Here is a 17,226-nt window from a genome sequence, read left to right on the forward strand (position 1 = left end):
ACACGCACACTCACACACACACATACACATACACACACACACACGTACACACACACGCACACACACACACACACACTCTCTCTCACTCGTCAGGGCCGGTCTGTGCACGGGTGTGTTATTCTTGGCCTCGGTGGTTTGCCCGGAGCGTTCTCTCAGGGATCCCAGCTCTGGGACTCTCCAGGTCCCTAGAGCTCCCGTCTCCAGATCTCACAAGCTTCAGGACCTCCAGCGAGACGGCTTCTTTTGGGCAAAAGAGGAGACTTTGTTCACCCATACGTTTTTTTTTTCACAATGCCCATTGTACTGCGTCCTTTTCCCAACACGTGAGTTGTTAGAGGGGAAGAGGAACAAATCTGGATAGCTAAAAATAGTGTTGATGTGCGGCGTCTGCCTGTAATTGTTATTGCACCACAGCGTAACACACTCGCACCTCGTAAACTTCTGTTTCAAATTTCCACCGCATTCGGCGTACTTTAGATCTAACTAAGTTGGTGGGAAAGCTGAGCGTGCGATCCACAACACAGTAACAAAGTCCGGCTTTCATTTACATGCGTTTGCATAAATGTATGTGGGTATGCATGTTAAACTATGTGCATTCTGCACTTGTCACTTGTCCTTTGTAAACATCAACAAAAGCTCCGTTTTAGAGGGTCGGTCGTGCACACAGACACGCGTGACGTAGGCCTGCTTGTCGTCTGGAGGTGTCCCTGTATTACTGTAATGGAAACCTGGGGTGTGTGAGGCTGCCGTTCGTAGAACAAGGTGCTCCATTGTAATGCAACACATTCTGAAATCCTCCATTCCCCGTTTAACGAGCGGGAAACGTCGCTGTGTATACATGGGACTGCAGTTGGCATTTTCGGGTTAAAACGGCAGCAGATTAGCGTAATGGTTAGGGGTTGAGCTTTCAACTCCAGGGTTGTAGGTTCAATTCCACGGTAAAAAACAAGTGTTTTAGTCTAATATTCAGCAATAAAATCGTATTTATTTGTACTTTTTTGCTTAATAAGACACATAAGGTAAGACAGTTTGACTCATTTACAGATTTGGCAGTGCAAAATTTCACTTGTCTAGCGAACATTAACTCAAACCAAATGAATATTTTAGAAAGAAAAATAACAAACTTAAGTCTTCTTACAAAACACTTGTTTGTTAAGACTCACTTTTTACAATGTTTATCAAGTCACGGCCATTGTACCCTTGACAAAGATGCCTAACCTGAATTGCATCAGCCAGTTCTTGTAAAAAGAGAGCAAAATGTTGAAGTCTCTCTGGATAAGAATGTGTGCTAAATGCCTCAAGTGTAGAATGTGGTTAGTCCATCGAGCGTGTCGATAAGGGTCGTTATTTGAATGCACGTTTTTCTGTTTATCTTCGTGTGTCAGCCGAGTGTTCGGTCAAAGCCGCTTCTTTTCATTAGCGCTATTCATAGCTATTTCACTTCTGGTCATCGTGAGTCCAGATTCCTCCCTCTCCCACACCGTGTGGTTGAAGTTATTGATGGAAGTAGCGGTGTAAAAATTAATGTGGCCTGTAGCGTAGTGGTTAATGTAAATGACTGGGACAGGCAAGGTAGGGGGTTCGAATCCCAGTGTAGCCGCAATAAGATACGCACAGCCGTTGGGCCCTTGAGCAAGGCCCTTAACCCTGCATTGCTCCAGGGGAGGATTGTCTCCTGCTTAGTCTAATCGACTGTACGTCGCTCTGGATAAGAGCGTCTGCCAAATGCCAATAATGTAATGTAATGCGGTTTACCCGTGCCAGACATTGAAGAGATTTCTCATTCTCTCACAAGTAAACTTTTGACTTTGCAGTTTTTCATACAGTCGCAGTGGATATGTGTTGGTGCAATTCGGGTGCATGTTCTGGGATACTAATACAACTAGTACAACAGCAGGGCTCTGTTGAGGAGTCACACACCATTGTCCTGCTTTCATAAAACAAACTGCGTATAAAAGCGTACTCTAAAGGTTTTCTGTGCTGTAGGTCCCTGGCGTCAGGCTGGATAATTGCTGATGTTAATTTCTCCTCGCGTGGGTGGAATGGCGAAAAAATATAATGAAAGAAGAGAATGAACTCCTTTATGCCGAGTTTGGCCATCTGGCCGGTGTGTTTTCAGTTGCGGAAAGAAGGTCGCTATTGTGCGGTAACGTCCGATTGGTACAGTCCAGACCGTCTTTCTGTCATTGTCCGTGCGGTCGTGCAGTGTGCAACGGGGAACTCGAGGGGCCAGGCACACACTGGGTCCTCGCTGTCTGAGGGCAGCCGAGGGGAGAGGCCGGCTCCCAGGCTGCTTAACCCTTTGAAGAGCAGGTCCTTTGGAATGTTTGTGTTGTTCAAAATTCCAATTCAGTGTTCCAGAACTCCGTTGCTTTCAATTACCGGTGGTGATTGTTGCATCAGCGTTAGAACGCTAGTTCAAGTTAAGAGCATTCTAATTCCAATGACGCATTTGTGATCGTGTGCGTTAAAGGGTTAAGGCAGAGCGGGCCAAGATCGCATGAGCTGTCTGGAGTGGAGCAGACTCAAACGGGGGGTCATTTTAGGTGCCGAGGCTGAGAGTTTAGACTGGGAGGGCACACAGAAGGCAAAGTGTGACCGTCAGCAAATCTGTGTCCTGAGCGGTGACCGAGTTCACGGATAAAAGGAGGCTGAGCACGAGAGAGAAAGGGAGAAAGGGAGAGGGGGAGACGGGAGAAAAGGGTAAATCAGGCAAATGTCTGGCTGATGGCTCAGGTTGATTATGGGGTTCTGACTGCATATCTAGCCGGGTTTATGAGGTAATTTTCAGTGAAGAGGGTGGTTGGTTCTTCAAATGTAACCTTAGATTTTAGCCCTTTTTGCAATTTTATGTCATGTAAGTTACGTTCATCAAGGACATGTCAAGCGTCAGATGGTTTGTGCTGTGTAAGGTTCCTCTGTGACCAGTGAGCTGTTTGTTTGCAAAAGTAAATGTCAGATAAGCCTCTGTATATGTCTGGTTTGAACAAAAACCTTGAGGAAAGGCTTAACACTGAAGAAGAATCTGCACTGGGAGCAGTTTTGTTCCATTGCTTGCGTCTCATTGACGTTTGCCATCCATTTCCTGCTGAACTGTGGTCAGGGAAGAGGAAATGAAATCATTCTTTCATGTGAAAAGGAGGAAGTACCTTCAAGTCCTCTCCAATCTCGATATCTGTGCTGCCCAGAAAATGTAAGGGAGTCCTGTAGCCCTTGCTGTACTCATCACTGTCCCAAATCCATGGTTATCAGTCATCATTCCCAACAGATTAACCCGTGGAACAGGGTTTTTTGAAAGACTTCTATAGAGTTCTAAAATTCTACATCAGTGTTCTAGAACTGTGTTGCTTTCAGTTACCAGTAGTGATTGTGACGTCACCATTAGAATGCTCAGTAAGGAACATTCTAATCACACACGTGTGATCCTGCACCTGAATGGCTTAAGTGTGGTGGTGGTAACGGGGAGGGGAGGGGCAGTCTCTGTGAAGCCTTGTGCTGCACTCCGTAAACCACGGTCACGCGGTTACTGTGGCACTGAAGTGGTTCATGATAAGACCAGTCCTGAGTAACAAATGATTGCCCATGAACAAACAAGGGCACAGGTCTCCCCTCGATAAAGACAGGAGGGTAGCCATTTTGTGGGGGATGTTTATTTAAACTGCCGTGTTTGTGGACATCCCGGTGGCTTCGAGGGACAGTGTTTATGTGCTGTTCTCCGAGAAACAATGCCTTTTTTTTATGTCTAACCTTGCCTGACCCCGCCCCTCTGAGTCTCTGCGTCCAGTGAGGAATGTATAAATACACGCGGCGTTTGGAAGGGAAGAAGCCGTTACTTTGAACCCCGCCCGGTTTCGTCTCTGAGCCCCGGCTGAAGTGGAAACTTATGAGCGTCCCCCCCCCCCGTATGGGATTCCTGGAAAGGCCTCAGAAAGCACGCTGGCTGCACTCCCACGAAAGCCGGCCTGGATCCTCGCGTGGGGGGGCGGGGGGGTGGGGGGGGGACATGTTATTGTGCTTTCTCTTTACAAACACGCACCTCCGGGACCTTTCCATTAAAACCAGGCTCGATTTCATCATCCTTTTCCCCCGCTGGAAGACCCAGATATGTCAAGACTTGCGTGTGTTTTTCTGGTTGTTCTGCTCCCACTCCCTCTTGTTTTTTGTTTTTTTTCCTCAGAAGTCCTTGTGCTGTTCAAGGAATTGTTTTATTCAGGTAATGTGTGTGTGTGTGTGTGCGCGCGCGTGTGGGAGACCAGGTTAATCCCATTTCTGTGGAAACGACTCATGACGACTCATTTCACTTGTTTACTGACAACTTGTCACATCTATAAGCTACTGGAAGCAGTGCAGTGCTGCAGCATGTCAGTTGTAAGTCATGCGTTGACTTGCGCAGAAGGTGAAATCGTTGGGCAATATACGTATCACAGCTCCGTATCGTATTGTGTTATGGTCATGTTGCCGGTCATATATCTGTGTGTTAGTGAAGGGGTGGGTTTTATTGCACTGTGCGTCGATGGAAGGAGGATTAAAAGGGGAATCGGGACAGACTAGCCGACTGTGGCTAACCAATCACGGCTCAGTAAGGCCCAGTCAGCTCTGCACAGAGACTGCTGAAATCAGCACAGCAGACATGTGATGGACTGAGTTACTTCACTTCAGCAAGAAAACAAAACAAAACAGAAGGAGAAAAAGCGATTATCTGGACACCTTGCGTCGACTTCCTGTGTGCCTCAGTGAGGAAGTAATGCATGTGTGAGCTGCGAATAGACTTTGGTGATTGTAGTTGTGCATAAATACATTCAAAGTCAATTTTGTATTCGATATACACTCTGACCACAGTTTTGAAAGCTATGCCTTTAATTTGCCATTTTGTTCATTAATTTGAAATCCCTGTTATGAATCAGACACTCATAATTCCTTTTTGTATTGGGCCAACAATATAATTCTGTTTAACTTTCGTATTTATTTGCAAAGGAATAACAGAAAGTGAGAGAGCTTACCGGCTCTCTGATTTGAATCAGGACATAGTAAGACTCCTATCCACGCTTTTCCAGACGGGCGGAGACAAAAACAAGGAAGACATGATGCTGACGACCAAGGATTATTATTATTTAGTCTCCAGATAATGACTTGTTGACCTTGCTGTTAGACCGGAATGTGCTAGCTACCCCCTTCTAGGAGAAGCAGAGACCTTCACCTCACAGGCTGTCCGTCTGTTAGAGAGAGAGACAGAGACAGAGGAAGATTCTTAGAGCATATTTCCTAAGCACTTAATTCAGCATAGATAAAGATAAAAGGTTATTTTTAATCATGTGGTTGTCTTTATGTTAAAACACATTGTCAATTAAGAATCAATTAAAAAAATTACCCTTCCAATACAGAGGGCATTTGTATTGTATTTCATACCCGGTCTGGTATCAGTGAATTAGGCTGACTTGGTAACCCTGTTCAGTACACACCTGTTCATGCAGTCATGATATAAGATGCCTAACTTCAAGCCAGGGCAACATCCGTCAGAGTTATGTAGGGGAAAGCCACGAGGCTGTGGGCCAGAGGCTACGGAGGTATTTGTTAATATTTAACTATATTCTGCTGGGTATTTGTTACTGCGGTGGTTAGACCCCTTCCAGGAAAACTTGACTAATTTTATTGCATTAATGATAAACCTTCAACGTGACAAATAGACCTTCAGTGCAAATGAACCGTGTTTACGTAGAGGTCAAATGGTACTCATGATCTCAGCAGTACAGAGATGATATCTTGACGATCTAAAGATATGAGCAAATAGATCACAGTGTCACTGCTTATATCTGTCTGCAATGCTTTGCTAAACTGGGTGGGTGCTGGGTAAAGGTTAGTTATTTTTGCCCTCAAACGAACAGTAATGTGACGTATCTGTGTGTGCAGAGTTCAGATCCAGCAGAGTAGAGTGCACAGAAATATGGGATGTGTGCGATCGCTGGATAGAAGAGAGAGGGAGGGAGAGAGCGATGTGTGTGTGACCCTCATTGTAAACAGGCTTCTCATTGTTTTCATTTCGCAGTCAAGAGAGATTTGGCTGCTTGGTGAGCCAGGTGTGACTCACCATGGTGCAGTAGGTTAGCTCTGGTGCCCCTCAACAAGGAGGTTCCAGGTTCGGGGCCCCTACCAGCCCGGGCCTCTCTGTGTGGAGATGATTTGTATGTTCTCGTGTTTGTGTGGATTTCCTCCTGGTACTCCACATTCCCTCTCCCGTCCGCAGATATGTGCGCTCCAGGTTTCACATCTCAAATGTGTCCACCCTGGTTAAATAGAGGAGAAATAAAAATGTTGATGCTCTGCAGAAGCGCTTTACTCCACACTGTGTACTGCACTCTGGTCTGTCACGTTTGTGTGGTATGTGCGTAAAGCTTATTGCGTTTTATGATTTTATATGCGGCTATACACCGCCGTGGAGGCTTCTGCATTCCGCACACGCTTCTAACGAGCAGCACACTCACATCGCGGAGATTATAAACAGCTTTTTAACAACTGTTGCTAGGGTAATTTTACAAAACATTCAGTGTGAACCATCAGTAGTTCCTGCCCGCGCTATGAGTTTCACTTGGCAGCCCTCAAAACGGGCGTTTCCTCATGAATTTGGTCAAATTTAGGGAGGAAGAGAGAATGGCGCTGTAGCTGTTTTCGGTTACTCGATGAGTTTTGGATTTTAGACCGATGATTCTTTCGGTAAAGCATGCACTGGTTAGAGCCCTGTTGAATTCCTATTGGGAATGGGCCCAGTGCCCTGTACTAACTACGTTACTAAACACGTTGGCCTAAATAGGCTAGCCAGAAATTATATTTTTGGAAAGGAGACAATGTATGAGTGTCCTTAAATGCTCCGATGATGTCCTGAATTCTGAATTCCTATTGGGAACGGGCCCTGTCCATACAGAAACGGGCTGGAATTCAGAAAGTGTTTTTGGAAGGGAGCCCATGCATATGGAGTGTCCAGCGGGCCAGGGTTCAAATAATTAGCAGAATATTTGAAAACCCTGTGCCACGCCTGTAGGTTTTCTGGAAATTATTGCAAATACAAGAACATGTATTTTAACTAATATTCTGGATAAAATTGTCCTTCCTTCTTGTGATTGTACCCTTCCATTAGCCTACACGTACTAGCATGGCCTGGTGGACTACAGATTAATTCCAGGACCCACCATGTGATATTTTGGGTTCCAACCCAAAGTAAGAGTAAGACTAATGTTCCTCTCGCTCCCTCCCTCCCTGCCTCCCCAGACCAGGTCCTGGAGAAGGGTGGTCTTCAGCCTGTCTGTTATAAAGACAGAGTAAGACTAACGTTCCTCTCCCTCTCTCCCCAGACCAGGTCCTGGAGAAGGGTGGTCTTCAGCCTGTCTGTTATGAAGACAGAGTAAGACTTAACGTTCCTCTCCCTCTCTCCACAGACCAGGTCCTGGAGAAGGGTGGTCTTCAGCCTGTCTGTTATGAAGACAGAGTAAGACTTAACGTTCCTCTCCCTCTCTCCACAGACCAGGTCCTGGAGAAGGCCATGCACAAGTGCGTGCTGAAGCCCCTGAAGGGCGTGGTGGACGCCGCCCTGCAGGACTTCCAGGTGAGCAGCGGGGCGTGGCAGCAGCTGAGGGAGAACCTGGCCCTGGCCAAGGCCAAGCGGCCCCAGGAGCTGGGCGTGGACGGGGCCCTGCCCCCCGACCCCGTCGCCATCGAGAAGATCCGCCACAAGTTCCACAACATGCGCAAGATGTACTCGCCCGAGAAGAAGGTGTCTCTGCTGCTGCGCGTGTGCAAGCTCATCTACACCATCATGGAGGACAACTCAGGTACCTCGGCGCTCCGGGGCACGGGGTCGAGGGGGGCCGAGGCTGTGCAGAGATGAGCTGAAATGGGAGTTAGAGCAGCCCCGTAACATTAACACTTCCTGGAAAAACCCTTTGAATTTAGATTTGACATCATCGTTTACCAGTGGGCGTATGTGACGTACAGTATCCGTTCCATTCCGTTCCCCTACTATAGATTGTCCTTTCCACGCAGTGCTGAACATCCTCATTTGATGCCCCCCCCCCCCCCCCCCCCCCGCTAATTTGACGTCAAATTGACTCCTCTCCGATTGACTCATTTCATACCACTTTAAATAACTAGAAGTGAGACATGATTAGAAGGCATGACAAAGAGCTACGGTGATATGTTGTGATTGAGAGGGCGTGTCTGGTGTACGTCAATGTGTACCGTTGGAAATTCCTGGAAACGCCTACAAATGTAAACAAACACACAGGCACAAAGACGGAACGCAGAAGCCTGGTTTCCGCTCTCGCTCCGGTGAGGATGTGTGGGGCTTCCTGTCCATCCTGTCCTCAGTATGAAAGAGGATCTTGGTATTTGGATTAAAAGTACCTCTCGCCTCCAGAGACCAGGTCATGGAAAAGCCAGAACATCCATGAGCTCTACAAGTCCAAAGGAAAACACACATTTGACGCAGTTCTCCCTCTCTCTCTCTTTGTGTGCGTGTGTGTGTGCGTGTGCGCATGTGACAGGGAGGATGTACGGGGCGGATGACTTCCTGCCGATGCTTACCTATGTCCTGGCGCAGTGCGACATGCCCCAGCTGGACGCTGAGATACAGTACATGATGGAGCTGCTCGACCCGTCTCTGCTGCACGGAGAAGGTGAGTCTCTCCCTCTCCCACTATCCCTCTCTCTCCCTCCCTCCCTTTCTTTACCCTTATCACCATCCCTCTATCTCTATCCCTCCACCTTTATCTCCATCTCTATCTTTGTCTCCCTCTCACTCCATCTCTCTCTCCTTCCCACCTCCCCCCCTCTCTCCATCTCTCTCTTAATATATCCCTCCCTCTCTACACCCTTCACTTCTTTTCTCTCCATCTCCCTCTCATCCTTCTCCCCCCTCTCTCTTTCCACCCGTCTCTGAATATCTGCATTCCTCTCTCTTCCCCTCACTCGTTTTCTCTCCCTATCTCTCTCTCTCTTCCTCTCTTCCTCCCTCACTCTCCACCCAATCTTGTGTATGCACCATGGTGCTTCCCAGCTCGGTGATGTCATACTGTGCCGTTAATCACAGCTATCAGCAAATAGGCCTCTTATCTCTGAGTGACCTCACTACAAGGAAAATACCTCTTCATTTCAGTAATAAGATTTTATTACAAAAAAAAAAAACAATCACTGGGTGCACATCAGAAAAAGGCCAGTTTAACCCGTTTTTACACTGTGGTACCCCCCTTTCTTTGCCTTCACTTCATTATGTGCTACTGAGGGCTGCAGACCCCGTTATTAACGCCGAAATCCCTCCGATTTGCAGCCAAGCTGGAGGCCAGTCGAGGAAATAGCCGGTTTGTTCCACAAGGAAACCGGATCAATTTAATTTGATTGGAATATTATCAAATAACAGAGAGCTTGCCATTGTCCTTATGGAGGGGCCTTCCCATGATCCCGCAGATTTCCTGTCTTCAGGGTCACAGGGGGTCACCAGGATGTTAGTGGTGCCTGAGAGGTTCTACAGAAACTGGCCGGTATTCCAAAGGGGAAGTGGTGCTGAACACACCGACACGTACACCGGCACACCCACCCCACACACACACACACACACACACACACACACACACACACACACACACACACACTCAAATACCCTCAGACACCCTGAGCCATACTTAGACTTGCCATGCTTATGCAACATATAAAAGGAACAGGCCCAGTTATCCCTTGAAGCCAGTACAATGGCTAGGTCTCTTGCCAATACATTGAGAAGGTCTCTGTACAGGTACACTGAGATAGTCTATGTACCAGTACGTAGAGGTCTCTAGGCTGTACTTTGAGAAGTTCTCTGTACCAGCAATTTGAGATTATCTCTGTACCAGTTCTTTGTGAAGGTCTCTGTGCAGTACTTTGAGAAGGTCTCTGGGCAGTACTTTGAGAAGGTCTCTGGGCAGTACTTTGAGAAGGTCTCTGGGCGATACTTTGAGAAGGTCTCTGGGCAGTTCTTTGAGAAGGTCTCTGGGCAGTTCTTTGAGAAGGTCTCTGAGCAGTTCTTTGAGAAGGTCTCTGGGCAGTTCTTTGAGAAGGTCTCTGGGCAGTACTTTGAGAAGGTCTCTGGGCAGTACGTTGAGAAGGTCTCTGGGTAATACTTTGAGAAGGTCTCTGGGCAGTACTTTGAGAAGGTCTCTGGGCGATACTTTGAGAAGGTCTCTGGGCAGTTCTTTGAGAAGGTCTCTGGGCGATACTTTGAGAAGGTCTCTGGGCGATACTTTGAGAAGGTCTCTAGGCAGTTCTTTGTGAAGGTCTCTGTGCAGTACTTTGAGAAGGTCTCTGGGCAGTACTTTGAGAAAGTCTCTGGGCAGTTCTTTGAGAAGGTCTCTGGGCAGTTCTTTGAGAAGGTCTCTGGGCGGTACTTTGAGAAGGTCTCTGGACAGTACTTTGAGAAGGTCTCTGGGCAGTACTTTGAGAAGGTCTCTGGGCAGTTCTTTGAGAAGGTCTCTGGGCAGTACTTTGAGAAGGTCTCTGGGCAGTTCTTTGAGACGGTCTCTGTACCAGTTCTTTGAGAAGGTCTCTGGGCAGTTCTTTGAGAAGGTCTCTGGGCAGTTCTTTGAGAAGGTCTCTGGGCAGTTCTTTGAGGAGGTCTCTGGGCAGTACTTTGAGAAGGTCTCTGGGCAGTACTTTGAGAAGGTCTCTGGGCAGTACTTTGAGAAGGTCTCTGGGCAGTTCTTTGAGAAGGTCTCTGGGCAGTTCTTTGAGAAGGTCTCTGGGCGGTACTTTGAGAAGGTCGCTGTACCAGTACTTTGAGAAGGTCCCTGGGCAGTGCTTTGAGAAGGTCTCTGGGCAGTACTTTGAGAAGGTCTCTGGGCAGTACTTTGAGAAGGTCCCTGGGCAGTGCTTTGAGAAGGTCTCTGGGCAGTACTTTGAGAAGGTCTCTGGGCAGTTATTTGAGAAGGTCTCTGTACCAGTTCTTTGAGAAGGTCTCTGGGCAGTTCTTTGAGAAGGTCTCTGGGCGGTACTTTGAGAAAGGTCTCTGGTTTAAGCGTGTGCTCTCCCCCTCCCTCCAGGTGGGTACTACCTGACGAGCGCGTACGGTGCCATGTCGCTGATAAAGAACTTCCAGGAGGAGCAGGCCGCCCGCGTGCTGAGCTCGGAGGCCAGGAACACGCTGCACCAGTGGCACCGGCGACGCACCGCGCAGCGAAACATCCCCTCGGTCGACGACTTCCAGGTACCGGCAGGGTCACGTCCTCCCCGGGTCACAGCGCTGAGTCCGAGTAGTTCGGGTGCTTGGGTAGTTCAGTTTGCGTAATGCTAACCTGACGTGGCACTTCACCTCAAAGACTCTTATTAATATTATTCGTTATGTTAGCTATTTTGGTCGCACAGAATAAGACTAAACTTGGAACAAAATTAGAGAGGAGCTAATATTATCAGATTAGCATACAGTGTCCGGATGCAATGCAAGGGAATACAGTCAGGTCCATAAATATTGGGACATCGACACAATTCCCCTCTTTTTGGCTCTATACACCACCACAATGGATTTGAAATGAAACTAACAAGATATGCTTTAACTGCAGACTTTCAGCTTTTATTTGAGGGTATTTACATCCAAATCAGGTGCACGGTGTAGGAATTACAACAGTTTCTATATGTGCCTCCCACTTTTTAAGGGACCAAAAGTAATGGGACAATTGGCTGCTCAGCTGTTCTATGGCCAGGTGTGTGTTATTCCCACTTTATCTCATTTACAAGGAGCAGATAAAAGGTCTAGAGTTCATTTCAAGTGTGCGATTTGCATTTGGAATCTGTTGCTGTCAACTCTCAATATGAGATCCGAAGAGCTGCCACTATCAGTGAAGCAAGCCATCATTAGGCTGAAAAATGTTGTTGTTTGCTCAAAACAAACCCATCAGAGAGATGGCAAAAACATTAGGTGTGGCAAAATCAACTGTTTGGAATATTCTTAAAAAGAAAGAACGCACCGGTGAGCTCAGCAACACCAAAAGACCCAGAAAACAACTGTGGTGGATGACAGAAGAATTCTTTCCCTGGTGAAGAAAAACCCCTTCACAACAGTTGGCCAGATCAAGAACACTCTCCAGGAGGTAGGTGTATGTGTGTCAAAGTCAACAATCAAGAGAAGACTTCACCAGAGTGAATACAGAGGGTTCACCACAAGATGTAAACCATTGGTGAGCCTCAAAAACAGGAGGACCAGATTAGAGTTTGCCAAACAACATCTAAAAAAGCCTTTACAGTTCTGGAACAACATCCTATGGACAGATGAGACAAAGATGAACTTGTACCAGAATGATGGGAAGAGAAGAGTATGGAGAAGGAAAGGAACTGCTCATGATCCAAAACATACCACCTCATCAGTGAAGCATGGTGGTGGTAGTGTCATGGCGTGGGCATGTATGGCTGCCAATGGAACTGGTTCCCTTGTATTTATTGATGATGTGACTGCTGACAAAAGCAGCAGGATGAATTCTGAAGTGTTTTGGGCAATATTATCTGCTCATATTCAGCCAAATGCTTCAGAACTCATTGGACGGCGCTTCACAGTGCAGATGGACAATGACCCGAAGCATACTGCGAAAGCAACCAAAGAGTTTTTTAAGGCAAAGAAGTGGAATGTTATGCAATGGCCAAGTCAATCACCTGACCTGAATCCGATTGAACATGCATTTCACTTGCTGAAGACAAAACTGAAGGGAAAATGCCCCAAGAACAAGCAGGAACTGAAGACAGTTGCAGTAGAGGCCTGGCAGAGCATCACCAGGGATGAAACCCAGCGTCTGGTGATGTCTATGCGTTCATGTCTCTGTCTATGACTTCAGGCTGTAATTGACTGCAAAGGATTTGCAACCAAGTATTAAAAAGTGAAAGTTTGATTTATGATTGTTAGTTTGTCCCATTACTTTTGGTCCCTTAAAAAGTGGGAGGCCCATATAGAAACTGTTGTAATTCCTACACCGTTCACCTGATTTGGATGTAAATACCCTCAAATTAAAGCTGAAAGTCTGCAGTTAAAGCATATCTTGATCGTTTCATTGCAAATCCATTGCGGTGGTGTATAGAGCCAAAAAGAGGGGAATTGTGTCGATGTCCCAATATTTATGGACCTGACTGTATGTGATGAAAGATAATATAACACCTAATGATGACAAGGAAGCCTTGATGTGAAAGTGTTTGTGTGTTTAGATGTGACACTCAACAAAGCCTTCCTCTTCTTCTGTGTGTGTGTGTGTGTGTGCATGTGCATGGCATGTGTGTGTCTGCATGTGTGTTTGTGTGGGTATGCGTGCGCGTGTGTGTGTGCGCGCGCGTGTGTGTGTGTGTGTGAGCAGAACTACCTGCGCGTGGCTCTACAGGAGGTGGACAGTGGCTGCACAGCTAAGACCCTGCTGGTGCAGCCCTACTCCACCACGGAGGAGGTGTGTCTGACCTGTGCCCACAAGTTCAAGGTGGCCGACCCGGAGAACCACGCCCTGTTCCTCCTGACGGAGGGGACGAGCCAGCAGCTGGCCCCCGACACGCACCCGCAGAAGATCAAAGCCGAGATCCACAGCCGACCGCACTCCCAGCCCTTCCACTTCGTCTACCGCAGGGTCGCCAACCTCAACCTGAACACGACCGCCGACCAGCAGAACGGCAACCTCCTTCCCAACTGACGCGCAGAACGCTTAGAGCCCTAAAGCGGGGCCTTGGGGGGGGGGGGGCAGGGGGGGCACACACTTTGGGGCTGGTCCCGTCCTCTGTGCTCACAGAACCGCGCCAGGCCGACTCGCTCCTTCCGTTACGCTCGTTTTTTTACCATGTTTTTATTCTGGGAGCCGCCATCCCAACGGAAAATATACATCAGTTGTCAAGATGATAAGGAGGAGGAAGGAAGTGCGTGAGGGCTGCCTCCCCTGATTTTTTTTTTAGGTTGTGTGTCTTTATTTTTGACACATTGGATATTGCACAGGATTTTGATGTAGGAGGAGTTGAGCTTGGACACTTTATGCCACACTTTGAATACGACTGATAAATATAGTGTGTGTGCGTGCGTGCGTGCGTGCGTGCGTGTGTGTGTGTGTGTGTGTGTGTGTGTGTGTATGTGTGTATGTATGTGTGCATGCACGTGTGTCTGTGTGTGTGTGTCTGTGTGTGCGTGCATTCCTGTTTGCGTTCGCGTGTGCATTTGTGCATGTGCGTGTGTATGTGCGTGTGTGTGGCGAAGGGGTTCTGCCCTTCTTGGACTGTCCTCATTTACTCTGCCTCCTGTTTCCCAGACGACTGAACTGTTAAACGACTGCTGACCTCACAAGCAGGAATACCAGGATGTTCCCTAAAGAGGACAGATCAAGGAGCATGATGGGAGTCAGGCCTGCCCTCTGATCTGTGTCTGTTAGGGCTGATCAGACCCACCTCGTCTTGCCCTCTATACACTCCCACACGCTCACAGACGCATCAAATATATGTGCTGTACATATAAACAGTAAATATTTTTATCTACCCGATTTAAAAATAATATTTCTTGTGTTGCAGTTGCTGGCTAACTGCGTATTGTTGATGGTGTAAAGTCATTTTTTATATATGAATAAGTTCAATATTTCTATAAATTCCTTGTTTGGAAATCCCCCTAAGGTGCCAGGCACTGCTGGTCATGACTCAGAAAGTCCTTGCTGTGTGACAGAAACTCAATCCCAGAGTTAAGTGCTTGCACTGCAGAAAGGCCTGTCTTAACAAGTGTTTTAGTCTAAAAAAATCTATCTATCTATATTAGCTTTGTTACCATTTGCTTGTTAAAGTTAAAGTTTCTTAGTCCGTTGGCAAATCTTGAAATGAGTAAAACTGTAAAATCTCATTGGCAATATTATTATTATTATTATTATTAAGATTTTGAGACTAAATGTAAGACTGAAATACTCGTTGAGACAGACTTTGGCTTTTGCAGTGTAGGATTTATTATTGAAGTGAAAAGTCACTATTTTGATCTGTCCTTGTGTATTCATATGGAAGCAAAGGGTCATGCCAAAAACATTACTCCGGGATAAGAGGGCCAATCAAAGCCATGGATTAAATTAAACTACTGACAAAACACAAGTGCCTTTTTAACAGGCGGACCTAGTTTCTGTATGATCCACTTTTTTGCTGGTCTTAGAGTGGACATGGGACACATGAATTATCCAAAATGGTGTTAGCATCAGGATCTTTTACACTTAGATATAGAAATACTAGAAACGTCCAAGAGGCCATAAAATCTTTTTCTTTTTCCAAAATCAAAACAAATTTTTTGTCAATGAGGAAATTGATATGACCAATCTAGTAATTTTATATCTATGGTTTTTGCAGTACATTTGTATGTAGTCTCTCTCTGTATTTTGCCTGTAGCTCTGGGCCCTGTGATGGAACTTTCGAAAGGTTCCGGAGTTCCATCACAGCGTTGCAGGCGCGACAAGTGCCAGAAGGTTCCGTCAAGTATCTGTTGGAAGAGAAGGGAATTTTCAACCAGTGAAGTGCAGTATTCAGCAGAGTATTTAAAACGCAATCGTAGGCTTGTTACAAACTGTAACGACAATGTAGCTACTGAAGTTGCTCAACTGTTTTGTCTGCCACAAGCATTATAGAACTGACGTCCACTTCCTGTTTGAAGTTCTACATGTAGGTAGAATGTCTTGGATGAGCAGTGTAGGGATGCTAACGTAGATAGCAGTTCAATTGTATAGCAGGGTCAGACACGTATGAACTTCATTTTATAGCAATATATTATTAAGTCTGACATTGCTCTATAGAACACTACAATAAAGCCGAATCTATATTTCAGCTGTAGGCACTGGTTAAGTGTATGTGAGTTCATTGAAAGCTTGCTGACTGTGACAGAGAGGAACGCAAATGGAAGTGCTTTTTGAGGTGAACGACTGAACGAGAGACAGAGGGAAAGGCACTGAGAGACACAATGAGGAACACTACCCTTATGTTTGTTTTACATGTGTTCACTGCAACAAAAAAGAGTCTCTCTTAACAAGTGTTTTAGTCTTCTAATGAGACTTAAAATCTTCTTTTTTTCACCAATTGAAAATATTATCTTGTTTTAAGTTACTATTTGCTTGTCAATTGAAACTATCTTACCCCATTAGCAAATCCTGAAATGAGTGTTACCTCATTGGCTATCTATTCATCTTATTTAGCAAAAAATGAAAATAAAAAAAGTTTAAAGTCTGAATTTAAGACTAAAGTACTTGTTAAGGTTGCCTTCTGTAAGTTTTTTTTCTGCAGTGTTGAGGCACTTGTTAAGTTTTTGATATAAGCATAAAACATATGTCAACATTTCAAATGCATTATTTGTATTTTTTAGTACTGTATGTAACTGTCATTTTAATAAGATGAAATGATATGTGTAAAATGTATTTATACGTAGTCTGTGCAGGGATTTTCACAGATCGCTTTGTAATTCTTTTCTTTGTACACCTGAGCATTAAGCTTGCTTTGATTTGTCTTTCCAAAATCACAAGCCATGTACTTGTTTTATTACATAGATTGTCTCCTAAAAGCCTGTGTCCTTATGTATCCATCAATGATTTCATTTTGCACACAATAAATTGTGGCGATGTATCTAACATCTTGACTAGCTGGTTTATGACAACTTGCTGAATCTTGGTAGAAGAAAAAAAAAAGTTTCCCTCTATATGATCTTGTTCTTTGTGATATTCGGTATTTGTTTTAGTGTGCTTTGCTTAAGTGGAGATTTTGGCTAAGGCATCCGAATAAAGTGAATCAGAGCATATCTCCTCAGTGAAGACACACTTAACAACACTGACTCCCTTCAGCATCGAGTATTGAGTGATCCATTGAGAGAGTGCGCGTGTGCATGTGTGTTGTAAGCATTGAGCAATCCATTGAGTGTGGGCAAAAGTCTTGTTATTTTTAGGACTATGATTGTCATTCAGAATGTTATCGGTTTTTCTTGTTAACCTCCGACTGAACTTCTAATCAACAGGAAGAGTTATGTCTTTTCCTAACATTAGACTAAAAGTGAAAGATAACCTTTGGAAAAAGTGCTTGCAAATGTCAAATATTTGTCAGCCGTCATTAGAATTATGACTGGAAGAGAGAAGAAGCACATCATACCTGCTGTCAATTCTGGAGGTGGGTCAGTGATGTCTCGGGGATGCTTTCTGCCAGTGGTCCAGGGGCACTATTTAAGATCAATGGCACAATCAATTCAAGAAAGTACCAGGGACATTT

General features: G+C 45.7%; 1 protein-coding gene across 1 annotated transcript in view; it reads left to right on the top strand.

Moving 5' to 3' along the window:
• LOC133122916 (ras and Rab interactor 2-like) overlaps window positions 1-13,682 on the top strand; it is a 60,103-nt gene extending 46,421 nt beyond the window's left edge. The window contains 4 exon segments of the mRNA XM_061233192.1: window positions 7,512-7,820; window positions 8,532-8,663; window positions 11,055-11,218; window positions 13,344-13,682. Coding sequence (XP_061089176.1) covers window positions 7,512-7,820; window positions 8,532-8,663; window positions 11,055-11,218; window positions 13,344-13,667 — 929 coding nt within the window. The 3' untranslated portion in view covers window positions 13,668-13,682.
• The last annotated feature ends 3,544 nt before the right edge of the window (window positions 13,683-17,226 follow it).

Source organism: Conger conger, chromosome 2 (genome assembly GCF_963514075.1).
Source record: "Conger conger chromosome 2, fConCon1.1, whole genome shotgun sequence".
NCBI lineage: Eukaryota > Metazoa > Chordata > Actinopteri > Anguilliformes > Congridae > Conger > Conger conger.